This window comes from Schistocerca piceifrons, chromosome 2 (assembly GCF_021461385.2).
Source record: "Schistocerca piceifrons isolate TAMUIC-IGC-003096 chromosome 2, iqSchPice1.1, whole genome shotgun sequence".
Taxonomy (NCBI): Eukaryota; Metazoa; Arthropoda; class Insecta; order Orthoptera; family Acrididae; genus Schistocerca; species Schistocerca piceifrons.
This window is the reverse complement of record NC_060139.1, coordinates 76,171,939-76,195,528: the sequence shown is the minus strand read 5'-3', so window position 1 is coordinate 76,195,528 and position 23,590 is coordinate 76,171,939. Positions and strand designations below refer to the sequence as shown.

Sequence of the window (23,590 nt, the reverse complement as noted above, 5' to 3'; positions counted from 1 at the left end):
ATATTTTATTTGCGACAGTTAGCTACACATTCCAGCCACTTCTCTATAAAGTCACCGCTCCGACCTACACATCTGTCGTAGCGTTGTACCAACTTTCCAACATCCTCGCCGCAGAAGGCTCACGCCCGTGCTTTCCGCCAATTCTCTATGCTGATCTGCAGATTGCTGTCTGTGCCAAAACGTTGTCTCCATAGATAACGGTTCATGTGAGTAGAGATGAAACGCAGAGGGCGTCAGTTACGAGCTGTATTGTTGGTGATCAAACATGTCCCATCGAAAACGGTGCAAGAAAATGGTTCAACTGACTCCAAGTACTATGGGACTTAACATCTGAGGTCATCCGTCCCCTAGACTTAGAACTACTTAAACCTAACTAACCGAAGGACATCACACACATCGATGCCCGAGGCAGGATTCGAACCTGCGACCGTAGCAGCAGCGCGGTTCCGGACTGAAGCGCCTAGAACCGCTCGGCCACAGCGGCCGGCTATGCTGCAAGAGCATCGTCACTGCCCCTGCACTGTGCGACCGAGATTTGTCATGAAGTAGGAAACGCACGACAGCTGCGTTATGTGGGCTGCATGAAATCAGTTGAAATCTGTCACCTTACCCACATACTTGGTGGGAGACACTGTTTATCGAGGCATCTTTACATACTCGCTGTGTGCTCAGAACTGAAAAGAGTGAATTGATTCAGTCAATGCTCCTACTAGAGACACTGCCCAACCCATCTGTGTACAGTGTCATCGTATTTTCAGTATTTCGCGACTGATCGGACTTTACTTTCTGGAGAGCCCTCATAAATAAAGGACATGTCGTCTTTCACAGTGACATAGCAGAATCAGAACTGAAAAAAATTAAAAATTAAAACCGCAACACAATGAAGAGTGCATGCCATAGTGGCATGAACTGCACAGCATGAGTGGATATGCAAATGACTAGCTTTTCAGCGGAATCACACAATGTAGGTAAAGGTAACTCCATCTACTGCCTGTATGTAAAGGAATATTACGCAGTCTGTTTCTCGTTGATATACGTCATTTGAATGTTGGCTGATTGTGAAAATATCTTGCTAAGTCTCTATATGGATGCGAAACGCCTACTAGAATGTTGTGTAATTCGACAGGTGCATGAGTGTGTCCTATCAAGATCATAGTTTATCGTTCTGCGATACTGATGCTTGCTTTGATGAGGATCCCACGATTGTTAAGTAAATATGGACTCTGTAGGTTGATCAGGATCACACTCAGCGCAGTACAGTAAACATCTCCCGTCGTTTGTTCTGTGTATGCGGTAGATGACACTAGCATTTAGAAGGCAGGAGTTCACATTGCAATCTGGGAAATCAGATGTAGGTTTTCAATGGATTCCGTATATAATTTAAGGCAAATGGTGGAAAACTTTCTGTAAAATGTACATGGCCTACAATAGCTTAAACCGTGCTTACGTTTCGTCTCTAATGACGTCATCGTAGGTGGGACGTAAACCCACGGTATTTTAGGTTTACTTTTCTTGAATAGTCACACACAGTTTTATGAAGTCTCTCTGTACTGGTTACTGCTGACAGTACGTCCTAATTCCAAAAATTTTACGAAATGGTTATCTTCATTGTCTAAAAATGTTATTCATGTAGGATGAGAGCCCCACAACTCGCATCTCTCGTCATCTGCTTGTGGTCACGGAATGAAATTTACATTTGGTAGACGTCATACTAGAGGCACTTCAGGTTAATTTGAAAACCCTACAAATCACTCGTTTTCTCAACTCCGTATTATGTGACAAACAGGAAGTTGAAGGGTAGATACGCCATTATCTGTAGAAAACGATTCAGTTTGCTATGTACAATGGCTGTGAGGGGATGGTAAATATTTGTTTTTCTTTTGAAACTCCATAAGTCTCTGACTTACGGGGTTTCTTAAGATAACCGTGTTTTACCGCTAGAGTACTTTGTTAGCATCAGGTAAAGTGAATTTCACTAATCGCTGGGGACACACTGTTTTGCGTTTATTATAGAAGCTCCTCTCATTTTTTGTAACTCTGTAAGCCTGTCTTCTTCAGACAATAACGATGTTAGTGTCAAAAAGCAAAAAAGAAGTTAGAGATAATAATTTATATAAGTGTAGCATAATAAAAATACCAAGAGTGAAACAAACTCTCTATGCCGGCTACAGGAACAAAGTAGTCCATTCATGAACCTGGACTGTTACTTTCCAAATAAGTTTTCTACTTTGTGTGTTGTGTCCCATAAGCAACTAACTAAAGAATGCTAAAACTTGTAGATACCTCAGATTCTGAAAGAACAGCTTCAGTTCTATCAATCCTATCCCCTGGAGTGCATTATCCAAATAATCTTCGTCGTAGCAGTTTCCGCCTCTCACCTGCATGGACACCTCTTTCACTCTCAGGATTCTAGTGAAAACCCCGAAACACACTTATACAACTCTTCAGTTCAGGTTTACTTTCCAGTAGATGTCAGAAACAGTGTATCGCGTCACTAATTAAAGTCTGATATTCTACATTTGGTTTCATTGCCCACTTACCTATTCCAGAACATTAATTTCCAGCCGGCCGGGGTGACCGAGCTGTTCTAGGCGCTACAGTCTGGAACCGCGCGATCGCTACGGTCGCAGGTTCTAATCCTGCCTCGGGCATGGATGTGTGTGATGTCCTTAGGTTAGTTAGATTTAAGTAGTTCTAAGTTCTAGGGGACTGATGACCTCAGAAGTTAAGTCCCATAGTACTCAGAGCCATTTGAACCATTAATTTCCATCTCCTTTCCGTAATTCTGAATATCTATGGAACAAGAATGTTCCCAAAATCGTGAAAAGTCAAAGTGTCACGTATGGTAGGATTTAGTGCGTTGGTAGTCACGTTTGCGATAGTTCAGTCTGAAGTAGGTTTGCTTCCTTCGTACATGTGTAAACACTCAACATCGTGGAGACCACTCTGGAGGTCTGATGCTTGACGAGCAAAGTACTGCGCATTTCAAACTCATAGTCGATATCCAAATTTTCTTCGGACCACATTAAAACAAATCACTTTACCTACCAACGACGCGCTATGCATGTAGTCAATGCACCTTCAAAAGTAAGTACAATTTAGAGGATTAAGTATCTGCCCATAATGCACGAAGAGCCGATACTTCCGCGGATTTTCTAACAATGGACTAGCCTCAATGGTAGCTTGATGTAGTATTCACAGCTGACTTTGTGGGCTGACATACTGTGGGTCTTTACTCGTATAACCCGCCCAACCTAGTGTATTAAAAGTACAAAAAGATAAGCTTACTCACCACTTGGTTATGGAAGTTACTTACCAGATGGAATTATGTTCTTTATTTTTCCATTTGTTATTTTTTCCACCCAGCTATTTATTATTTCAGCCGCTCCACCTTGCACAAAATCCATCTCTTCCACTCCGGCCATGAGTTTCCCAGCAGACTGCTTGAACGCCTCATAAATTGCAAAATTCTTCTTCACAAACATCTTGTTGGCTACTCTAAGCGTAATGTCGTTGACATCCTGAAGTAAATGCGTATGAACATTAATTATTGCCTCCAGCGTACTCTCTATCGTTAAAGCAATAAACATGGAAGGGTTCCTTTTTAGTGTGTTAAATGGTAGCACGCGGAGAGTGGTGGTCAATGGGAGCCTGTCTTAGACCTCGCACAAAGATTTTGGATACCTATTCTGATAGTGAAATATTGTTAAGAGCAGAACGTTCCGTACGTGAACGGTAAATGAGGGCGTATCAGGGGAAAAGTATGCCAATCATCCGACCTGCGCCGTTACATGTCCGTTCACAGGTGTTTAGGAAAACCTTTTCAATTTATCTGTTGAAAAGTGTAGTCTGAGTCGGTCCAAGGGCTGTGCATTAGAACTTTTATATGATCGAAAAGCTTCTTTTACAAAATGGAACATAGTGAACAACTTAAAACTATTAACATTTATTGCATTAGGTAGCAACATTCAGATATGTTGCGTGACGTTGGTTTCTAGGCGTCATGGCTTCCCCCGTGACGAGTGTACCGTTAGTACGAGAAATTTCTCGCACCGCTTTTTATAAACTATGGAAACGTAGGTTACGTTACAAACGTTAATAGATACACTACTGGCCATTAAAATTGCTACACCACGAAGATGACGTGCTAGAGACGTGAAATTTAACCGACAGGAAGAAGATGCTGTGATATGCAAGTGATTAGCTTTTCAGAGCATTCACACAAGGTTGGCGCCGGTGGCGACACCTACAACGTGCTGACATGAGGAAAGTTTCCAACCGATTTCTCATACACAAACAGCAGTTGACCGGCGTTGCCTGGTGAAAAGTTGTTGTGATGCCTCGTGTAACGAGGAGAAATGCGTACCATCACGTTTCCGGCTTCGATAAAGGTCGGATTGTAGCCTATCGCGATTGCGGTTTATCATATCGCGACATTGCTGCACGAGTTGGTCGAGATCCAATGACTGTTAGCAGAATATGGAATCTGTGGGTTCAGGAGGGTAATACGGAACGCCGTGAAGGATCCCAACGGCATCGTATCACTAGCAGTCGAGATGACAGGCATCTTATCCGCATGGCTGTAACGGATCATGCAGCCACGCCTCGATCCCTGAGTCAACAGGTGGGGACGTTTGCAAGACAACAACGATCTGCACGAACAGTTCGACGACGTTTGCAGCAGCATGGACTATCAGCTCTGAGACCATGGCTGCGGTTACCCTTGACGCTGTATCACATACAGGAGCGCCAGCGATGGTGTACTCAACGACGAACCTGGGTGCACGAATGGCAAAACGCCATTTTTTCCGATGAATCCAGGCTCTGTTTCAGCATCTTGATGCTCACAAGCGTGTTTGGTGACATCGCGGTGAATGCACATTTGAATTGAATTCGTCATCGCCATACTGGCGTATCACCCGGCGTGATGGTATGGGGTGCCGTTCGTTACACGTCTCGGTCACCTCTTGTTCGCATTGACGGCACTTTGAACAGTGGACGTTAGATTTCAGATGTGTTACGACCCGTGGCTCTACCCTTCATTCGATCCCTGCGACACCCTACATTTCAGCACGATAATGCCCGACCGCATATTGCAGGTCCTGTACGGGCCTTTCTGGGTACAAAAAATGTTCGACTGTTGCCCTGGCCAGCACATTCTCCGGATCTCTCACCAACTGAAAACGTCTGGTCAATGATGGTCGAGAAACTGGCTCGTCACAGTACGCCAGTCATTATTCTTGATGAACTGTTGTATCGTGTTGAAGTTGCATTGGCAGCTGTACCTGTACACGCAATCCAAGCTCTGTTTGATTCAATGCCCAGGCGTATCAAGGCCGTTATTACCGCCAGAGGTGGTTGTTCTGGCTACTGATTTCTCAGTATCTATGCACCCAAATTGCGTAAAAATGTAATCACATGTCAGTTCTAGTATAATATATTTGTCCAATGAATACCCGTTTATCATCAGCATTTCTTTTTGGTGTAGCAATTTTAATGGCCAGTAGTGTACGTCTGAGAAGTAAAACAACTGGTGTGGAGCTCCGAAGTCTGGATGGGAATAGTCTGAGAAGAGCAGACGAAGGCTAGCAGCTTGACTGAAGAGGAACGTATTGCGGAATAAAGTGTTCACCAAGTATTGCTGGCATATTACGACAGGGCGAAACTTATTAATAGCAGTGAAATTTATAGCAACTAGTCAAACGAAAACACAGCATCAGGTTTGTGGAACAGCAATATCATCACATTACGAAGTAAAAATGAGTAGTTTAATACATGGTTGGATTTATGATATCGAGCACACTTCAGACCAAATACACAGAGCGCGAGATGACGACGATGAAGATCGTGGTACAAATTTTGTGCGAAGTCATACTGTCCACTCCCGTTTCAGATGTAAAATAAATTCAAATTTTTGTTTCTGTTAGAACCTTACCAACAAGCATACTGAATTTAGACTATGATCATACCCACCTTCATCTGACTCAGTATGTCACTCAAACCTTGCTCAGTAGCGTTTTTATCTTCCGGAAGACGGAGCCCGCTCGCCATCTCTTTCGCCGTGTTTCCGCCAGCTCCAAGAAATGCAAGGGCAAGGATTATTTGTATGCTCCATGGCGAAAAGAACAAGTTACCTTCTTGCTGCGCCAGCACCTAGAAACAAATACGTGAATTTATCAACTACAGACATAAAGTCTGAAAATGAGTCCGTGGCCATATTTTGGAACTTTATTTTACAGGTCCGTTTGTCTGATCAGTCACACAAACTTTTTACATTTCACTATTACCGGTTTCGGCTACTGCCATCTTCAGATCACAAATATTCTGATGTGGTTTCAACGTCAAACTAACCATGCTGGTACACAGTTAAGTGCCCTGCACCGCTGGTTGAAAACATTTAACATTTCAGTAGGTGTGTTCGGATTGTCCGTCCACCGATCGACCATTTAGTCCTCGAATTTCATGACCTTTTCCCCACTGGGCATTTCCTCCGTTATGTAGGTACATAATAAGTGCGCTTACTATGTACCTACTTGTTTAGTTTGACGTTGATACTGCATCAGAATATTTTGTGATTTGAAAATAGCAATAGCCGAAACCGGTAATAGCGAAGTGTAAAAGTTTGCCTGATCAAGACATACCCGTAAAATAAATGTGAATTTTACTTTCCGCTCTTAAGACATTATCTAGACACTTCTCGCGTCTGAAATATGTAGTGCTTTATGAACAGGAACAAAAAATGCAATTCCAACGATTTTATAAGGTGAGGACTCTCAGCGTTATGCTCTTTTTGCCTGTATCGCGTACCCATACAGGGTATGCATGCTTACAGGAACAAGAAATGCAATTCCAACGATTTTATAAGGTGAGGACTCTCAGCGTTATGCTCTTTTTGCCTGTATCGCGTACCCACACAGGGTATGCATGCTTACAGGAACAAAAAATGCAATTCCAACGATTTTATAAGGTGAGGACTCTCAGCGTTATGCTCTTTTTGCCTGTATCGCGTACCCACACAGGGTATGCATGCTTACAGGAACAAAAAATGCAATTCCAACGATTTTATAAGGTGAGGACTCTCAGCGTTATGCTCTTTTTGCCTGTATCGCGTACCCACACAGGGTATGCATGCTTACAGGAACAAAAAATGCAATTCGAACGATTTTATAAGGTGAGGACTCTCAGCGTTATGCTCTTTTTGCCTGTATCGCGTACCCACACAGGGTATGCATGCTTATTATCGTATTGTGCATTGTTAATGTAAGAGGGTGGCCCGGTGAAGTTTGTCGTAGGCTTTCCGGCCGTGGGCTTTGCGACCCGTGACGTCAGCATGGTGTTTCCGACCACAAGTATTCTATACACTCCAGGTACGAATTAAAAAACGCCTTCAGTCACAATTTGTCGTGTTTTATTCAGTACACGATGCATTTCGGACCCTGTGGGTCCATCTTCAGGTGTAATTCGTCTTAATACATGCTTTATTTGTTCTCTTGAATGTCCTGCCACGAAAAGGTTTGATGTTAGGTTACGAATTTCGTAAGTCAGACGCGGAAAATGTGTGCGAAATAGTGGAAAAGATGGATAGTGTGAACTTATCAAATAATCCAAGAAAAACGTTTTAACGTTTTAGCAACAGCGTAAGTTTTTTCTTCCATCGTTTTCACACGTATCACTTCGTTCAAGTGGCACATTCGAAAACACATGTGTGTAAACACTTCACATATGTTTTTGTACATGGTGTGGTCAAAGATGAATTTTTCATAGTTCTAAGGATATAATTATTAAACAATTGACATATGCAGGAAACAACTGACATATGCAGGAAATAATTCTAGAATAGATCTTTAAAGTTAGTGAAATATCCGTGGCTTGCGAAATCTGTTTGTTCATTTAACATGAATCTGGTTTTTTTGATTTTGTGGATGTATGTCCCAAGTTGCCCTAACAGATTTAGGGTCTTACCATTGCCTTCATTATGTAATACTACTAAATTGTTTTCTATATTGTTGATGACATGTTTTGTTTCCAACATATGTTGTGCAATGTCTGCCGGCCGAAGTGGCCGTGCGGTTCTAGGCGCTGCAGTCTGGAACCGCGAGACCGCTACGGTCGCAGGTTCGAATCCTGCCTCGGGCATGGATGTGTGTGATGTCCTTAGGTTAGTTAGGTTTAACTAGTTCTAAGTTCTATGGGACTAATGACCTCAGAAGTTGAGTCCCATAGTGCTCAGAGCCATTTTGTGCAATGACTGATTTTTCAAAGTGATTGAGTCTGAAAGCATTTACATGTTCTTGAAAACGGATTTTGAAGTTCCTGCCTGTTTTCCCTACATAGTAGGCAGGACAACTGGGGCATGATACTTTGTACACTCCACTGTTGTTGTATGTTTGCTTATTTGATTTTATGTTATGGATGTGTAAGTTTCCTAATTTATTATTAGTTGAGAATTAAACTGTTACATTTGTTTTTTTGAAAAGGTTAGCTATTGCTTGTCATATGGGGCCTAGGTATGGTATGCTGGCGAATATTTTCTCTTCTTTCATAGTGTTCCATTCGTTGTCTTGCTTTTGTGTATTTGTCTGTCTAAATTGTCAGTTGCCTTGGCTATGTAGCCATTGCTTATGGCAATGCTCTTTATTGTATCTATCTCATTCTTGAGGGTGTTTTCCTCTAGATCAAGAGAGTGTACCCTGTGTAGCATGGACATAAATGCAGCATGTTTCTGTGTGGTGGGATGGCTTGATGAGTTGTCCAGCGTTATGTTTGCGTACGTGTTTTCTGTGTATGGTGAGCTTATGTGTTTGTTGATGTTTGGTGATTTTAAGGAAATTTATTCTTTTGTTGTCATGTTCTATTGTGAATTTTATGTTTCTGTGGAAGGAATTGAATAATGCTAGAAGTGCTTTGGTCTCATATTTGTTCCATCAAATAGAAGCAAGGTATCATCAATATATCTCCAGTAATATATTATTTTACTTTTCAATTTATTGTTTTCATTAAAGAACTTACTTTACAGATGAGTGAGAAATATGTTTGCCAGAAAACTTGATATGCTACTGCCCATGGCAAGACCCTCCATCTGTTGATAAACTTTCCCATTGAATATAAAGTAATTGGGAGACAAAATTAGCTGCCACATGTCCTTGACTTCTGATATTTTTGCAATTGACAATTTTTTGTGTTTTATTATGTTTTCAAAAATTATATCTGTTGTTTCTTCAGTTGGTACGTTTGTAAATAGGTTAGTTACATAAAGAGGCGAACCTGGCACTTACAGAAATTTTTATGTCTTTAATTTTAGTTGCTAATTCCTTTGTGTTCTTAACTAAGTATGATTTATCACATGTATAGCACTGTTTCAGAATTTTGTTCAGTAATTGGCAGACTTTGGAAGCAGGTGTATTCTAGAATTAACAATAGGCCTCAATGGAAATTGGGGTTTGTGGGTCTTAGGTTGAGCTCTCAGTCTTGGGGCTGTGGGATTCATTAAAATGTATGTTTTTGCTTGTTTTTCTGTGAAGAGGAAATTGCATTTATTAACCATTTTTCTGATTTTGTTTTGAAATTTTATAATTGGATCTTGCTTGAGCTCTGTTATGTTGTTTTCATAAAAGAAAGTTTGTGTTTTAGTGATGTATTCATCTTTGTTCATAATTACTACAGAATTGCTTTTGTCAGCTTACAGAATCATGGCATTGTTATTATTGAGTTTCATGTTAATGCTGTTTACTAGTTTTCTCTCTTGATAAACTGCTTTGAGGGTTTCATTAACATTACTTATGCTTTTCAGAACTTTTTTTTTTACGTTGTGTGCTAGGACCGTCTATTCAATATTATTTAGGTCAGCTAAGTCAGCTGCTATTTTAGTGTGTATAATAAGGTTTTTTAGGTTATTCTTACTTAATCTGGGTTTTACATTGTGCTTTAGCCCTCTCATGAGTAGATTTTGTTCTTCTTCACTGAAGGTGATATCAGTTTGGTTAATGACTCTTTCATAAAACTGTGTTTTATTGAATGGTTGGTTGTCCTGCTGCTGATGCATTTTTAGTCGCATGGCTTCTAATTTCTTTTCGTGTCTATGTGTGATTTCAGTTTGCATTTTGCTTATAATACTTTCAACATACTCCTCAGCAGCTTTTAGTTCTAATGGGTGCTGTGTGTTACCTAATTGTAAATATGTGCTATAACAGCACTTAACAGTATCTTCGTTCTTCTTATACTGAGATTTTACTTCTGACTTCATCCACATTACCTAACATTTCCTTTTGTCAATCTGGTCACAGCTATTTCAGTAATTTTAAAGACCTGTTCTAAAATTATTTCCAGCATATGTCAGTTGTTTCCTGCATATGTCAACTGTTTAATAATTACGTCTTTAGAACTATGAAAAATTCATATTTGAGCACACCATGTACAAAAACATATGTGAAGTGTTTACAAAAATGTGTTTTCGAATGTGCCTCTTGAATTAAGTGATACATGTGAAAACGATGGAGGAAAAAACTTATGCTGTTGCTAAAACGTTAAAAACGCTTTTCGTGGATTATTTGGTACGTTTACACTATTCATCTTTTCCACCATCTCGCACATAGTTTCCGCGTCTGAGTTACGAAAATCGTAACCAGACATCAAACCTTTTCGTGACAGGAATATGCATTTCATCTCTTTCAAGAGAGCAAATAAAGCATGTATTAAGGCGAATTACACCTGAAGATGGACCCACAGGGTCCGAAATGTATCGTGAACTGAATAAAACACGACAAATTGTGACTGAAGGTGTTTTTTAATTCACATCTCGAGTGTATTGAGTACAGTCACATTTGAAGCTGCAAAATATGGATAAAATTAAACAAGTATTCTAGCTGTGGGTCTTCCGACCATCAAAGAAATAAGGACAAACCTTCCCTTCTTATTCAGGTTTAGGACAGGTTATGTATTTCAAATGGTTCAAATGGCTCTGAGCACTATGGGACTCAACTGCTTTGGTCATAAGTCCCCTAGAACTTAGAACTACTTAAACCTAACTAACCTAAGGACATCACACACATCCATGCCCGAGGCAGGATTCGAACCTGCGACCGTAGCAGTCGCACGGTTCCGGACTGCGCGCCTAGAACCGCGAGACCACCGCGGCCGGCGGTTATGTATTTAGTACACATGAATGTTTAAATGTTCTTTTTTGCTTTGACCTACATTTTTTTATTTTTACACTTTTTCTCCTCACCACAACTTTACTGCAGTGAATGCTTAAAATTCTTGTCTTATTTTATGAATTTCTCACTCAGCTTTGTAACTAACCCAGAGATTTTAAATAGCTTCTTAAGTCCTCCGAGTCGTTATAGATTTCTGTATTGGCTTTTTGCATCTCTTTCTTGTATTTTGAGGATGCCGGCCAATGGGTTCTTTTTTAATTTCAGAATGCTTATAGCTTCCTCCTTCAGCTTATTTGTCAGAAAGTATGCATTCGGATGTTTTTGATTTATGGAGGAGCTATGGCATCCTTTTAACAGCATTCGTGTTCCTGCGCCGCTGGATGAAAACATTCAACACTTCAGTAGGTGTGTTGGGTTTATCCGTTCACTGATAGACCATTTAGTCCGCGAATTTCATTACCTTTTCCCCACTGGGCATTTCCTGCGTTATTACCATCCACACTTTATAAAAACTGTTTGGTGGAAGATGTGCTACAGCAGCACACGCGCGGGAAAACAAGCTCAGGTGATTCCAGTATATAAGAAGTGTAAAAGAACGGACCTGCAAAATTACAAAACTATGTCCCTAACTTCGGTTGGCTGCATAATCCTTGAACATATTCTTAGTTTGATTATAATCAACTTTATTGAGACTGAAAAACTTATGGCCACGAATCAGCGTGGTATTAGAAAGTGTCGCTCGTCTGAAACTCAGTTTGCACTTTTCTCTCATGGTACACTGCGAACTCTGGATGAAGAGCAACGGGCAGACTCCATATTTCTACATTTCTGGAAAGCATTTCACACGGTGCCCTATTGCAAGCCGTTAACGAGGTACGAGCATATGGTAGAGGTTCACAGATCCGTGAGTGTCTCGAAGACTTCATAAGTAATAGAACACAGTATGTGTGCAATGGCAAAATTCTGCTACCTAGGCAGTAAAATAACCAATGACGGACGGAGCAAGGAGGACATCAAAAGCAGACTCGCTATGGCAAAAAAGGCATTTCTGACCAAGAGAAGTTCACTAATATCAAATACCGGCCTTAATTTAAGGAAGAAATTTCTGAGGATGTACGTCTGGAGTACAGCATTGTCTGGTAGTGAAACATGGACTGTGGGAAAACCGGAACAGAAGAGAATCGAAGCATTTGAGATGTGGTGCTATAGACGAATGTTGAAAATTAGGTGGACTGATAAGGTAAGGAATGAGGAGGATCTACGCAGAAACGGAGAGGAAAGGAATATGTGGAAAACACTGATAAGGAGAAGGGACAGGATGATAGGACATCTGCTAAGACATGAGAGAATGACTTCCATGGTACTACAGAGAGCTGTAGAGGGCAAAAATTGTAGAGGGAGACAGAGATTGGAAAACGTCAAGCAAATAATTAAGGACGTAGGTTGCAAGTGCTACTCTGAGATGAAGAGGTTAGCACAGAAAAGGAATTCGTGGCGGGCCGTATCAAACCAGTCAGTAGACTGATGACCAAAAAAAAAAAAAAAAAAAAAATGTTGTCCACGTCGACGAGCGTTCATCAGAAACAAGGGTTTCGTCAGGAGTGCCTCAGGGATGTATGATGGGACCGCTGTTGTTACATACACAGGGTGGTCCATTGATCGTGACCGGGCCAAATATCTCACGAAATAAGCGTCAAACGAAAAAACTTGTCGAGCTTGAAGGGGGAAACCAGATGCCGCTATGGTTGACCCGCTAGATGGCGCCGCCATAGGTAACGGATATCAACTGCGTTGTTTTAAACAGGAACCCCCATTTTTTTACATATTCGTGTAGTACCTAAAGAAATATGAATGTTTTAGTTGGACCACTTTTTTCGCTTTGTGATAGATGGCGCTGTAATAGTCACAACAATATGGCTCACAATTTTAGACGAACAGTTGGTAACAGGTAGGTTTTTTAAATTAAAATATAGAACGTAGGTGCGTTTGAACATTTTATTTCGGTTGTTCCAATGAGATACATGTACCTTAGTGAACTTATCATTTCTGAGAACGCATGCTGTTAAAGTGTGATCACCAGTAGATACCACATTAATGCAATAAATGCTCAAAATGATGTCCGTCCACCTCAATGCATTTGGCAATACGTGTAACGACATTCCTCTCAACAGCGAGTATTTCGCCTTCCGTAATGTTCGCACATGCATTGACAATGCGCTGACTCGTTGTCGGTGGATCACCATAGGAAATATCCTTCAACTTTCCCCACAGAAACAAATCCGGGGACGTCAGATCTGGTCAACGTGCGGGCCATAGTATGGTGCTTCGACGACCAATCCACCTGTCATGAAATCCGCTATTCAATACCGCTTCAACCACACGCGAGCTATGTGTCGGAAATCCATCATCTTGGAAGTACATCGCCATTCTGTCATGCAGTGAAACATCTGTAATAACATCGGTAGAACATTACGTACGAAATCAGCATACATTGCACCATTTAGATTGCCATCGATGAAATGGGGGCCAGTTACCCTCCTCCCATATTGCCGCACCATACATTAACCCGCCAAGGTCGCAGCCATCGTGGATTTTCCGTTGCCCGACAGTGCATATTATTCCGGTTTACGTTACCGCTGTTGGTGAATGACGTTTCGTCGCTAAATAGAACGCGTGCCAAAATTTGTCATCGTCCCGTAATTTCTCCTGTGCCCAGTGGCAGAACTGTACACGACGTCCAAAGTCGTCGCTATGTAATTCCTGATGCACAGAAATATGGTACGGGTGCAATCGATATTGCTGTAGCATTCTCAACACCGACGTTTTTGAGATTCCCGATTCTCGCGCAATTTGTCTGCTACTGATGTGCGGATTAGCTCCGAGAGCAGCTAAAACACCTACTTGGGCATCATCATTTGTTACAGGTCGTGGTTGACGTTTCACATGTGGCTGAACACTTCCTGTCCTTAAACTATCCGGCGAACGGTCCGAACACTTGGATGATGTCGTCCAGGACACCGCGCAGCATACATAGCACAGGCCCGTTGGGCATTTTGATCACGATAGCCATACATCAAACGATATCGACCTTTCTCGCTATTGGTAAACGGTCCATTTTAACACGGGTAATGTATCACGAAGCAAATACCGTCCGCACTGGGGGAATGTTACGTGATACCACGTACTTATACGTTTGTGATTATTACAGCGCCATCTATCACAAAGCGAAAAAAGTGGTCCAACGAAAACATTCATATTTCTTTACGCACAACACGAACATGTAAGAAAAATGGGGATTTCCATTTTAAAAAACGCAGTTGATATCCGTTTGACCTATGGCAGCGCCATTTAGCGGGTGAACCATAGGGCCACCTGGTTTCTCCCTTCAAGCTGGACAAGTTTCGTTCTTTGTAGTTTTTTCGTTTGATGCTTATTTCGTGAGATATTTGGCCCAGTCACTATCAATGTACCACCCTGTACATGAACTACTGGCCATTAAAATTGCTATACCAAGAAGAAATGCAGATGATAAACGGGTATGCATTGGACAAATATATTATACTAGAACTGACATGTGATTACATTTTCATGCAATTTGGGTGCATAGATCCTGAGAAATCAGTACCCAGAACAACTACCTCTGTCCGTAATAACGGCCTTGATACACCTGGGCATTGAGTCAAACAGAGCTTGGATGGCGTGTACAGGTACAGCAGCCCATGCAGCTTCAACGCGATACCACAGTTCATCAAGAGTAGTGACTGCCGTATTGTGACGAGTCAGTTGCTCGGCCACAATTTTCAGTTGGTGAGAGATCTGGAGAATGTGCTGGCCAGGGCAACAGTCGAATATCTTCTGTATCCAGAAAGACACGTACAGGACCTGCAACATGCGGTCGTGCATTATCCTGCTAAAATGTGGGGTTTCACAGAGATCGAATGAAGGGTAAAGTCACGGGTCGTGACAGACCGGAAATGTAACGTCTATTGCTCAAAGTGCTGTCAATGCGAACAAGAGGTGACCGAGACGTGTAACCAATGGCGCCCCATACCATAACGCAGGGTGATACGTCAGTATGGCGATGACGAATACACGCTTCCAATGTGCGTTCACCGCGATGTCGCCAAACACGGATGCGACCATCATGATGCTGTAAACAGAACCTGGATTCATCCGAAAAATGACGTTTTGCCATTCGTACACCCAGGTTCGTCGTTGAGTACACCGTCGCAGGCGCTCCTGTCTGTGATGCAGCGTCAAGGGTAACTGCAGCAACGGTCTCCGAGCTGATAGTCCATGCTGCTGCAAACGTCGTCGAACTGTTCGTGCAGATGGTTGTTGTCTTGAAAACGTCCGCATCTGTTGACTCAGGGATCGAGACGTGGCTGCACGATCCGATACTGCCATGCGGATAAGATGCCTGTCATCTCGACTGCTAGTAATACGAGGCGGTTGGAATCCTGCACGACGTTCCGTATTACCCTCCTGAAACCACCGATTCCATATTCTGCTAACAGTCATTGGATCTCGAACAACGCGAGGAGGAATGTCGCCGTAAGATAAACCGCAATCGCGATAGCCTACAATGCGTTCTTTATCAAAGTCGGAAACGTGATGGTACGTATTTCTCCTCCTTAAACGAGGCATCACAACAACGTTTCACCAGACAACGCCGGTCAACTGCTGTTTGTTTATGAGAAACCGTTTAGAAACGTTCTTCATGTCAGCACGTTGTAGGTGTCGCCACCGGCCCAACCTTGTGTGAATGCTCTGATAAGCTAATCATTTGCATACCACAGCATCTTCTTCCTGTCGGTTAAATTTCGCGTCTCTAGCACGTCATCGTCGTGGTGTAGCAATTTTAGTGGGCAGTAATATATATATATATATATATATATATATATATATATATATATATATATATATATGTGTGTGTGTGTGTGTGTGTGTGTGTGTGTGTTGGCGTACGGGGTGGGCAGCAGTCTGTGGTTGTTTGCTGATGATGCCGTGGTGTACGGTAAAGTGTCGAAGTTGAGTGAGAGCAGGAAGGTACAAGATGACAAAGTTTCCACTTGGTGTGATTAACAGCAGCTATATATGACGGTAAATCTGTTCCCGAAAGAACAGTTACCGTGGATGACCATGCAGCTTTGCTGGAAATGAAATGATAATTAAATAGACACCCTAGCTGCAAGCAGGCGTTGATACACTTCATTGGGGACATGTTGAAAATGTGTGCCCCGAGCGGGACTCGAACCCGGGATCTCCTGCTTACATGGCAGACGCTCTATCCATAAGTCCCTGCAGACGCACTATCCTCTGTTCCTGCGGTGGCTCAGATGGATAGACCGTCTGCCATGTAAGCAGGAGATCCCGGGTTCGAGTCCTGGTCGGGGCACACATTTTCAACATGTCCACAATGAAGTGTATCAACGTCTGCTTGCAGCTAGGGTGTCTATTTAATTATCATTTCATAACAGCAGCTAATTCTAAATGTGGAAAAATAAAAGTTAATGCGGATGAGTAGGAAGAACAAACATGTAATATTTCGGATAGAGTATTAGTAATGTCCTGCTTAACATTGTCAAGTCGTTTAAATATGTGGGCGTAACGTTGCAACTAACGAGCATGTGAGAACTGTGATGGGGAAGGCGAGCGGTCGACTTCGGATTATTGGGAGGATTTTAGGAAGTGTGGTTCTCAAAAATGTTCAAATGTGTGCGAAATCTTATGGGACTTAACTGCTAAAGTCATCAGTCCCTAAGCTTACACACTACTTAACCTAAATTATTCTAAGGACAAACACACACACCCATGCCCGAGGGAGAACTCGAACCTCCGCCGGGACCAGCCACACAGTCCACGACCGTAGCGCCTGAGACCGCTCTGCTAATCCCGCGCTCTAAAGTGTGGTTCTCCTGTAAAGGAGACCGTAAATAGGACGCTGGTGCGACCTGTTCTTGAGTACTGCTCTAGGGTTTGGGATCCGTACCAGGTCGGTTTGGAGCAAGACACTGAAGCAATTCAGAGGTGGGCTGCTAGGTTTGTTACAGGTAGATTCGAACAACATGTACATGTTTCGGAGATGCTCGGAAACTCAAATGGGAATCCCTATGGAGAAAATTTAGAGAACCCGCAATTGAAGATGACTGCCTAACGATTCTGCTGTCACCGACATACATTGAGCATAAGGACCAGGAGGAGGCAAATAGACAGTCTTTCTCATTCACTCTATTTGTGAGTGGAACAGGAAAGGAAATGACTAGTAGTGGTACAGGTAACCTCCGCCACGCACCATGTCGTGGTTGGCGGAGTATCTATGTAGATGCAGATGATGTGCGCCGAAACACTTTTGCCTGTACCAGAATTGTACTACGTCGTCAATTTTGCCACACATCGCCGATTACTCTGCTTTAAAAATCGGCCAAACGTCCGCATTGCAGTTTCACGTTCTCTTATCAGGCCCTCGCTATATTCAACCTCTTTCCACAGACGCCCATGACTAGCGTGCGAACAGCTGGCAAGCTTCACTGTTTCCGAGATGCTCGTTCCCAGCGCCGACCCATAACAATGAGCACTTCGTTATAGTCGCTTAAATGAGTGTATTTACCCATTTGCGGCCAGTTTTGTCGCCAGAACGATTCCTCACGGGTCTGTGCACGGCTTATATACCGGGTGATCAAAAAGTCAGTATAAATTTGAAAACTGAATAAATCACAGAATAATGTAGATAAAGAGGTACAAATTGACACACATGCTTGGAATGACATTGGGTTTTATTAGAACCAAAAAAATACAAAAGTTCAAAAAATGTCCGACAGATGGCGCTTCATTTGATCAGAATAGCAATAATTAGCATAACAAAGTAAGACAAAGCAAAGACGATGTTCTTTACAGGAAATGCTCAATATGTCCACCATCATTCCTCTACAATAGCTGTCGTCGAGGAATAATGTTGTGAACAGCACTGTAAAGCATGTCCGGAGTTATGGTGAGGCACTGGCGTCGGATGTTGTCTTTCAGCATCCCTAGAGATGTCGGTCGCTCACGATACACTGGCGACTTCAGGTAACCCCAATGCCAATAATCGCACGGACTGAGGTCTGGGGACCTGGGAGGCCAAGCATGACGAAAGTGGCGGATGAGCACACGATCATCACCAAAAGACGCGCGCAAGAGATCTTTCACGTGTCTAGCAATATGGGGTGGAGCGCCATCCTGCATAAACATCGTACGTTCCAGCAGGTGTTTATCAGGCAGGCTGGGGATGATGCGATTCTGTAACATATCGGCGTACCTCTCACCCGTCACGGTAGCAGTTACAAAACCAGAATCACGCATTTCCTCAAAGAAAAAAAGGCCGATAACGGTAGATGTGGTAAATCCAACCCATGCCATGACTTTCTCGTCGTGCAATGGAGTTTCCACGACAGTTCTAGAATTTTCGGTACCCCAAATTCTGCAGTTGTGGGCGTTGACAGACCCTCGGAGCGTGAAATGAGCTTCGTCGGTACACAACACGTTACTCAACCAATCGTCATCTTCCGCCATCTTTTGAAACGCCCACACCGCAAATGCCCTCCGCTTCACTAAATCGCCAGGTAACAATTCATGATGCCGATGGATTTTGTACGGATAGCATCGGAGGGTACGCCTAAGTGCCAACCAAACAGTAGTGTATGGAATGCCGGTGTGACGTGCGACTGCACGGGCGCTGACTTCCCCGTGCATAGACGAACCCGCTACAGTCTCCATTTCTTCCTGAACTGTCGCAGCAGCATTAGGCGTTGTGCTCGGTCGGCCAGTACGGGGTCTATCGTCTAAACAACCCTTGGCTTCGAACTTCGAAATCATTCTCTCCACAGCTGATTTGTCAACGGACCTTTACCCGTTCGAGTCCCCTTCCTATGGCGATAGGATCGTAACGCTGAACTAGCACATTCCCCATTCTGATAATACAGCTTCACTAAAAGTGCCTTTTCAGGTAACGTCAACATGCTGCGACTGCTGGCGCTTCTCTCTCTCATTACAGCTCAGAGATCCTTTTATGCACGATTATCATGCGCAGTCACTGACGTTTTGCTGTCCAGCGCCATCTGTCGGACATTTTGTGAACTTTGTTTTTTTTTTTGTTGTTCTAAAAGAACACCACGTCATTCCAAGCATGCGTGTAAATTTTTACCTCTCTATCTATTTTCAAATTTATACTGACTTTTTGATCACCGGGTACTTTCCATACCGCGTCAAGTTCTCGCAACGCGATCAGGTGGCATTAAATCGGGCGGTGGGCAGTGGACATTATGAAACTTCCTCGCAGATTAAAACTGAGTGCTAGACCGAGACACGAACTCGATTCCTTTGCCTTTGATGCTAATTTCTGCCAGTACCTCGTCCCCTACCTCTCGAACTTCACAGAAGTTCTGCTAAAAACCTTGTGCGATTAGCACTCCTGGAAGAAAGGATATTGCGGAGACGTGGCATAGTCACAGTCTGGAAGATATTTCCAGAACTAAATTTTCACTGTGCAGCTGAGTGTGCGCTGATATAACATTTCCTCTTCCGCAGGAGAGCGTCTGTGAAATTTGGAAGATAATAGATGAGATAGTGGCAGAAATAAACCTGTGAGGATGGGTCGTGAGTCAAGCTTGTCTAGCTCAGGTGGCAGAGCACTTGCTTGCGGAAGGAAAAGGACCTGAATTCGAATCTCGGTGCGGCACACCGTTTCAATTCCGCCGGGAAGTGTCGTACTAGCGCGCACTCCGCTGCAGAGTGAAAATTTCATTCTTGTAGTCATTATGTTCGACTCAGTAGGGTAAGGAGAAACCTTTACAACGAATGAGGGGCGATCGAAGGGTTTCCGTTAGAAGGCCATACAGTCCAGAATGGGTACGTCAATGAGGGAAAATAATCGCCAGCATTGAGGCAAGCATCTTACATACGTACCAGGTTCAATACGCCCGTTTGGTGAAACTGTGAGTGTGGTATCGATAGTTCCGATGCCACAGCCTAGGTTGGCACTACGAGAGCGGAAGATCTTCGCCGACCACAGCGCCCTCTAGTCGACGCTGTGCAGTTCTACGAGCGCCTCTCCACTTTCGCCCAGTTTACGAAGAGCAGACGGCAGAGAACCATCGCTTTAGCTTAGCTTGCTATTGAGGCTTTCTTATCTGGACTTTGGCTGCACACCTACGTGCTCATTTGTACAAAGATACATATTCAGTTGTAGTTGTATATGCACCAGTAAAAAACCTCTTTTACTTTACCTGCGATACCGACGTGCTTTACCTCACCTGCCCCTACTCGCTTCCTTTCATTCGGCCTCTTTGTCAGATTTCAGGAGCAGGCCCAAGCGCCGCCTTTTAGGCGGGAAACAAAAGTGAGTCCTGCTGCGTGAATAAGTAGGTAACCGCTTGCTGAACGTCGACAGGAATCTTCGAACCTTCAAGGTCGTCTTTAAGGGACCAAAGTGTCTAAAATCTCATGGATACCATGTGGAGAGATAAGTACAATAGGGCGGTTGCTGGATTGACTCCCACTTCAGTTGGCGTAATTCCTGTCTTACATTTGCTATACTTTCTGATTTGTTCCACACCTACTAGATTTCTCATTTTTGTGTCTCTGGAACGAAAACTGAATCTAATCTAATGAAGCAGCAGCGTCCCTTGTAGCAATTTTCCAGGTTTCTGACAGACGTGCTGCCCCATACACATTCCTTATTCTCCGATAAATGTCTGCCGGTGTTTGTCTCTCGGCAGCAAAGAAAAGAAAAACAGCACGCTGGGTTTGTTTGGACCAACTGCTAATAACATCGCAATGTTCACGATTCCACATTTACTGCATGCAGATCGAAAAGACACGAACACAAAACTAATCTCTTGCCTACATGTCGCTGCTTATATTCCTGCATCTGAGTCCCGCTAGGTTCCTGCGAAGCCCTCAAACGGAAACTCCGTAGTCGCCTCTATACCAAACACTCTAAATGACACATTTTTCAAAATAATTTTCGGTGCAACTGTCAAGCATTTTGATTGGACGATTGTCTTAGCGCGCTCTATTGTAAGGTGCGCAACAGTAATAGGAAGGAGACCGCAGAGAGGCTTTAAAGTATGCGGATGCGTTGCCAGTGGCCGCAGATGTAAAAGTAATTATTGTTGTAAATGATGCGTTGGAACATACCCAGAGTGGTGTGACGTTTATTTGCTCGCCATTACGTCGTCTCTGAAATTCTGAAGTGGCAGATGTAAGGTTTTCCGGACTTATGAAGCTGAGAAGTGGCTGCCACTGGAATAATGTCTCAAAAAACCATCATGTTGGTCGACGTTTAAATCTTTGTCAGAGACGTGAAGAAGCTTTGTGAGATTATTGGTGGCCACTCTTTCGATCACGCAACCACGTCGACGCAAGACTTTCAATATATTTAGCACTCTCATAGCTTTAACGGGTGGTACTCATAATATTGCAATTGTGAATCTGAATATAAGCTCATCCGACAAACGTTAGTCACCCCAGTGCACAACCCCTTCTAGATGGCGTAGCTGTAGAGTCACGTGCTCAAGCGCACACGCACTACCTCTTTGAGAGCAAAAGGCAGTAGCGATTGGTGAGACATTTATGTTTTAAGCCGACATTGCAATGAAACATGTAGAGAGGGCTAAGCAAACTTATGAACCCCGACATCCACTGCATGATCATCAGGCTGTAGTCCGTCGACTGAAGTCGAGAAAGAGCTGCATCGCCAGGACTCAACCAGTAGAGGTAACAACAGAGTCTAGCCACATCACCAGGTGGAAGAGCAAGCTACCACCTGACATCCCTGTAAAGGAAGAGCTAGCTCCAGGAAATGACTTGCCCTACCCTATTTGGAGATCGCTCAATCGTCTTAGGGTGGGCGTTCCTCTTTGCAACACCAACATGAGGAAATGGGTCTTTCTTCCAGCTGATGGAGATACATCCTGCGAGTGCAGAACAACACAAGATCCGACCCACCGGCTAATTTGTCCTCAACTTGAACAACCCTGCACAACACAGCACCTGATCGAGGGAAACAACAAGGCCATCGGAGTTGCTACCTTCTGGAAATGCTGACCGGACACGGAAATGTAAGACTAAAACATAGGTAAATGTAAGGAACTTGAGATACTGGCATGAAAAACCAATCGTGTTTGGCTCTGCCCATGGCCATACTGTGTGTGAAGATGCTGGATTTCTTGGTGTTTCACAGTGGACTGTTCCACGTGTCTACAATCAGTGGTGTAACACACGTCAGAATTGTGGTTGGGGAAAAGTCCTTGCTGAGAGAGACCGGAGACACTTTCAGCAGCCTGTGAATCAAAATTGTTTCCAAACTCAATAGGAACTGCTACATGCAGTGAATGAAGGTCCACATCAAACCATAAGCGAGAGAACATTGTGGTGTGAACAGCATGATGTAATGAACATTTGGAATCGGTCACCTCTCAAGACGCAAATCCTTACACGGGCACATACCAAAGACAACAACAGCAAAGTTCATGGAGCAGGAAGAAAATGTGATTGGTTTTATAAACACTCCCCCACTTTATTATTTATCGACTGCCTGCAAAATCACCTGACTTGAAGCTGTAACATTTCCGGCTTATGGTTACCACCCCTGCATTATGTATTACTAGATCAATACTCTTACAGCTCCAGTTATAATTAAATTCAATTTCTTTTCGATAACAGGAAAAAGGCTTTTAGGAGAATAATAGCAATACCAAACAATAGTAGTTACAATACCCTTTGTACCATAAACAATCAAAATCAGATTCAGGAAATTAATATATGGAAAATGCTTAGATAAAAGAATAACACATTTCGTTCCTATCATCTGTAAGTGGTAGGAATTAAATCTCGAGTCTAATTAACAAAATATAGATAATTGATCGTTTAGCATTGTTAGAATGCTTATTTCTGCAATTTCAATATTAATGTGATTTTTATGTGTTTGGAAAGTGTCTTAAACTTGTTCTAGCAAAGCAGGGAATATTATAGAGTGTTTGATAATGTTCTTAAACTATTTCATATCATAAATTATGTTTTGCATTATTATAACCGGTAGTACATTGTAAGAAGAGTGTAAATACTCGGCCTCGAGTATTGTTAGGGCAGATGAGTGTTGGACCCACTAGAGGACAGATTTGTGCGTACAGTTGAGATATGTTCTTGGTGCATGATTCAGGTTTGGATTTACGATAGAGCAATTCGTGTGTTGGACATTGTCTAAAACAGTGTATTAGGACAGTGCAGTGACGGATTATTACAGAGTGTTAAACAGTTTGATTTAATATCGCAAAAGCAGAATAATATGTGACTTTACATTCGTACTTTGTTGAATATTAATGTTGAAAAATGCAGTGGACCTCACACATGCACTTCTATCAAATTCCTCCATCTGGACTATTTAATATCGCCAGTGT

The 23,590-nt window shown here is 42.8% G+C and overlaps 1 protein-coding gene across 1 annotated transcript in view; it reads right to left on the bottom strand.

Moving 5' to 3' along the window:
* Positions 1-23,590, bottom strand: part of LOC124777463 (serpin B6-like) — an 80,993-nt gene that overhangs the window by 39,426 nt on the left and 17,977 nt on the right. Inside the window, exons 3-4 of the mRNA XM_047252886.1 lie at positions 5,974-6,153; positions 3,317-3,521 (exon numbers count right to left, since the gene is read on the bottom strand). Of these exons, the coding sequence (XP_047108842.1) occupies positions 3,317-3,521; positions 5,974-6,153 (385 nt within the window). The remainder of the gene's footprint in view (positions 1-3,316; positions 3,522-5,973; positions 6,154-23,590) is intronic.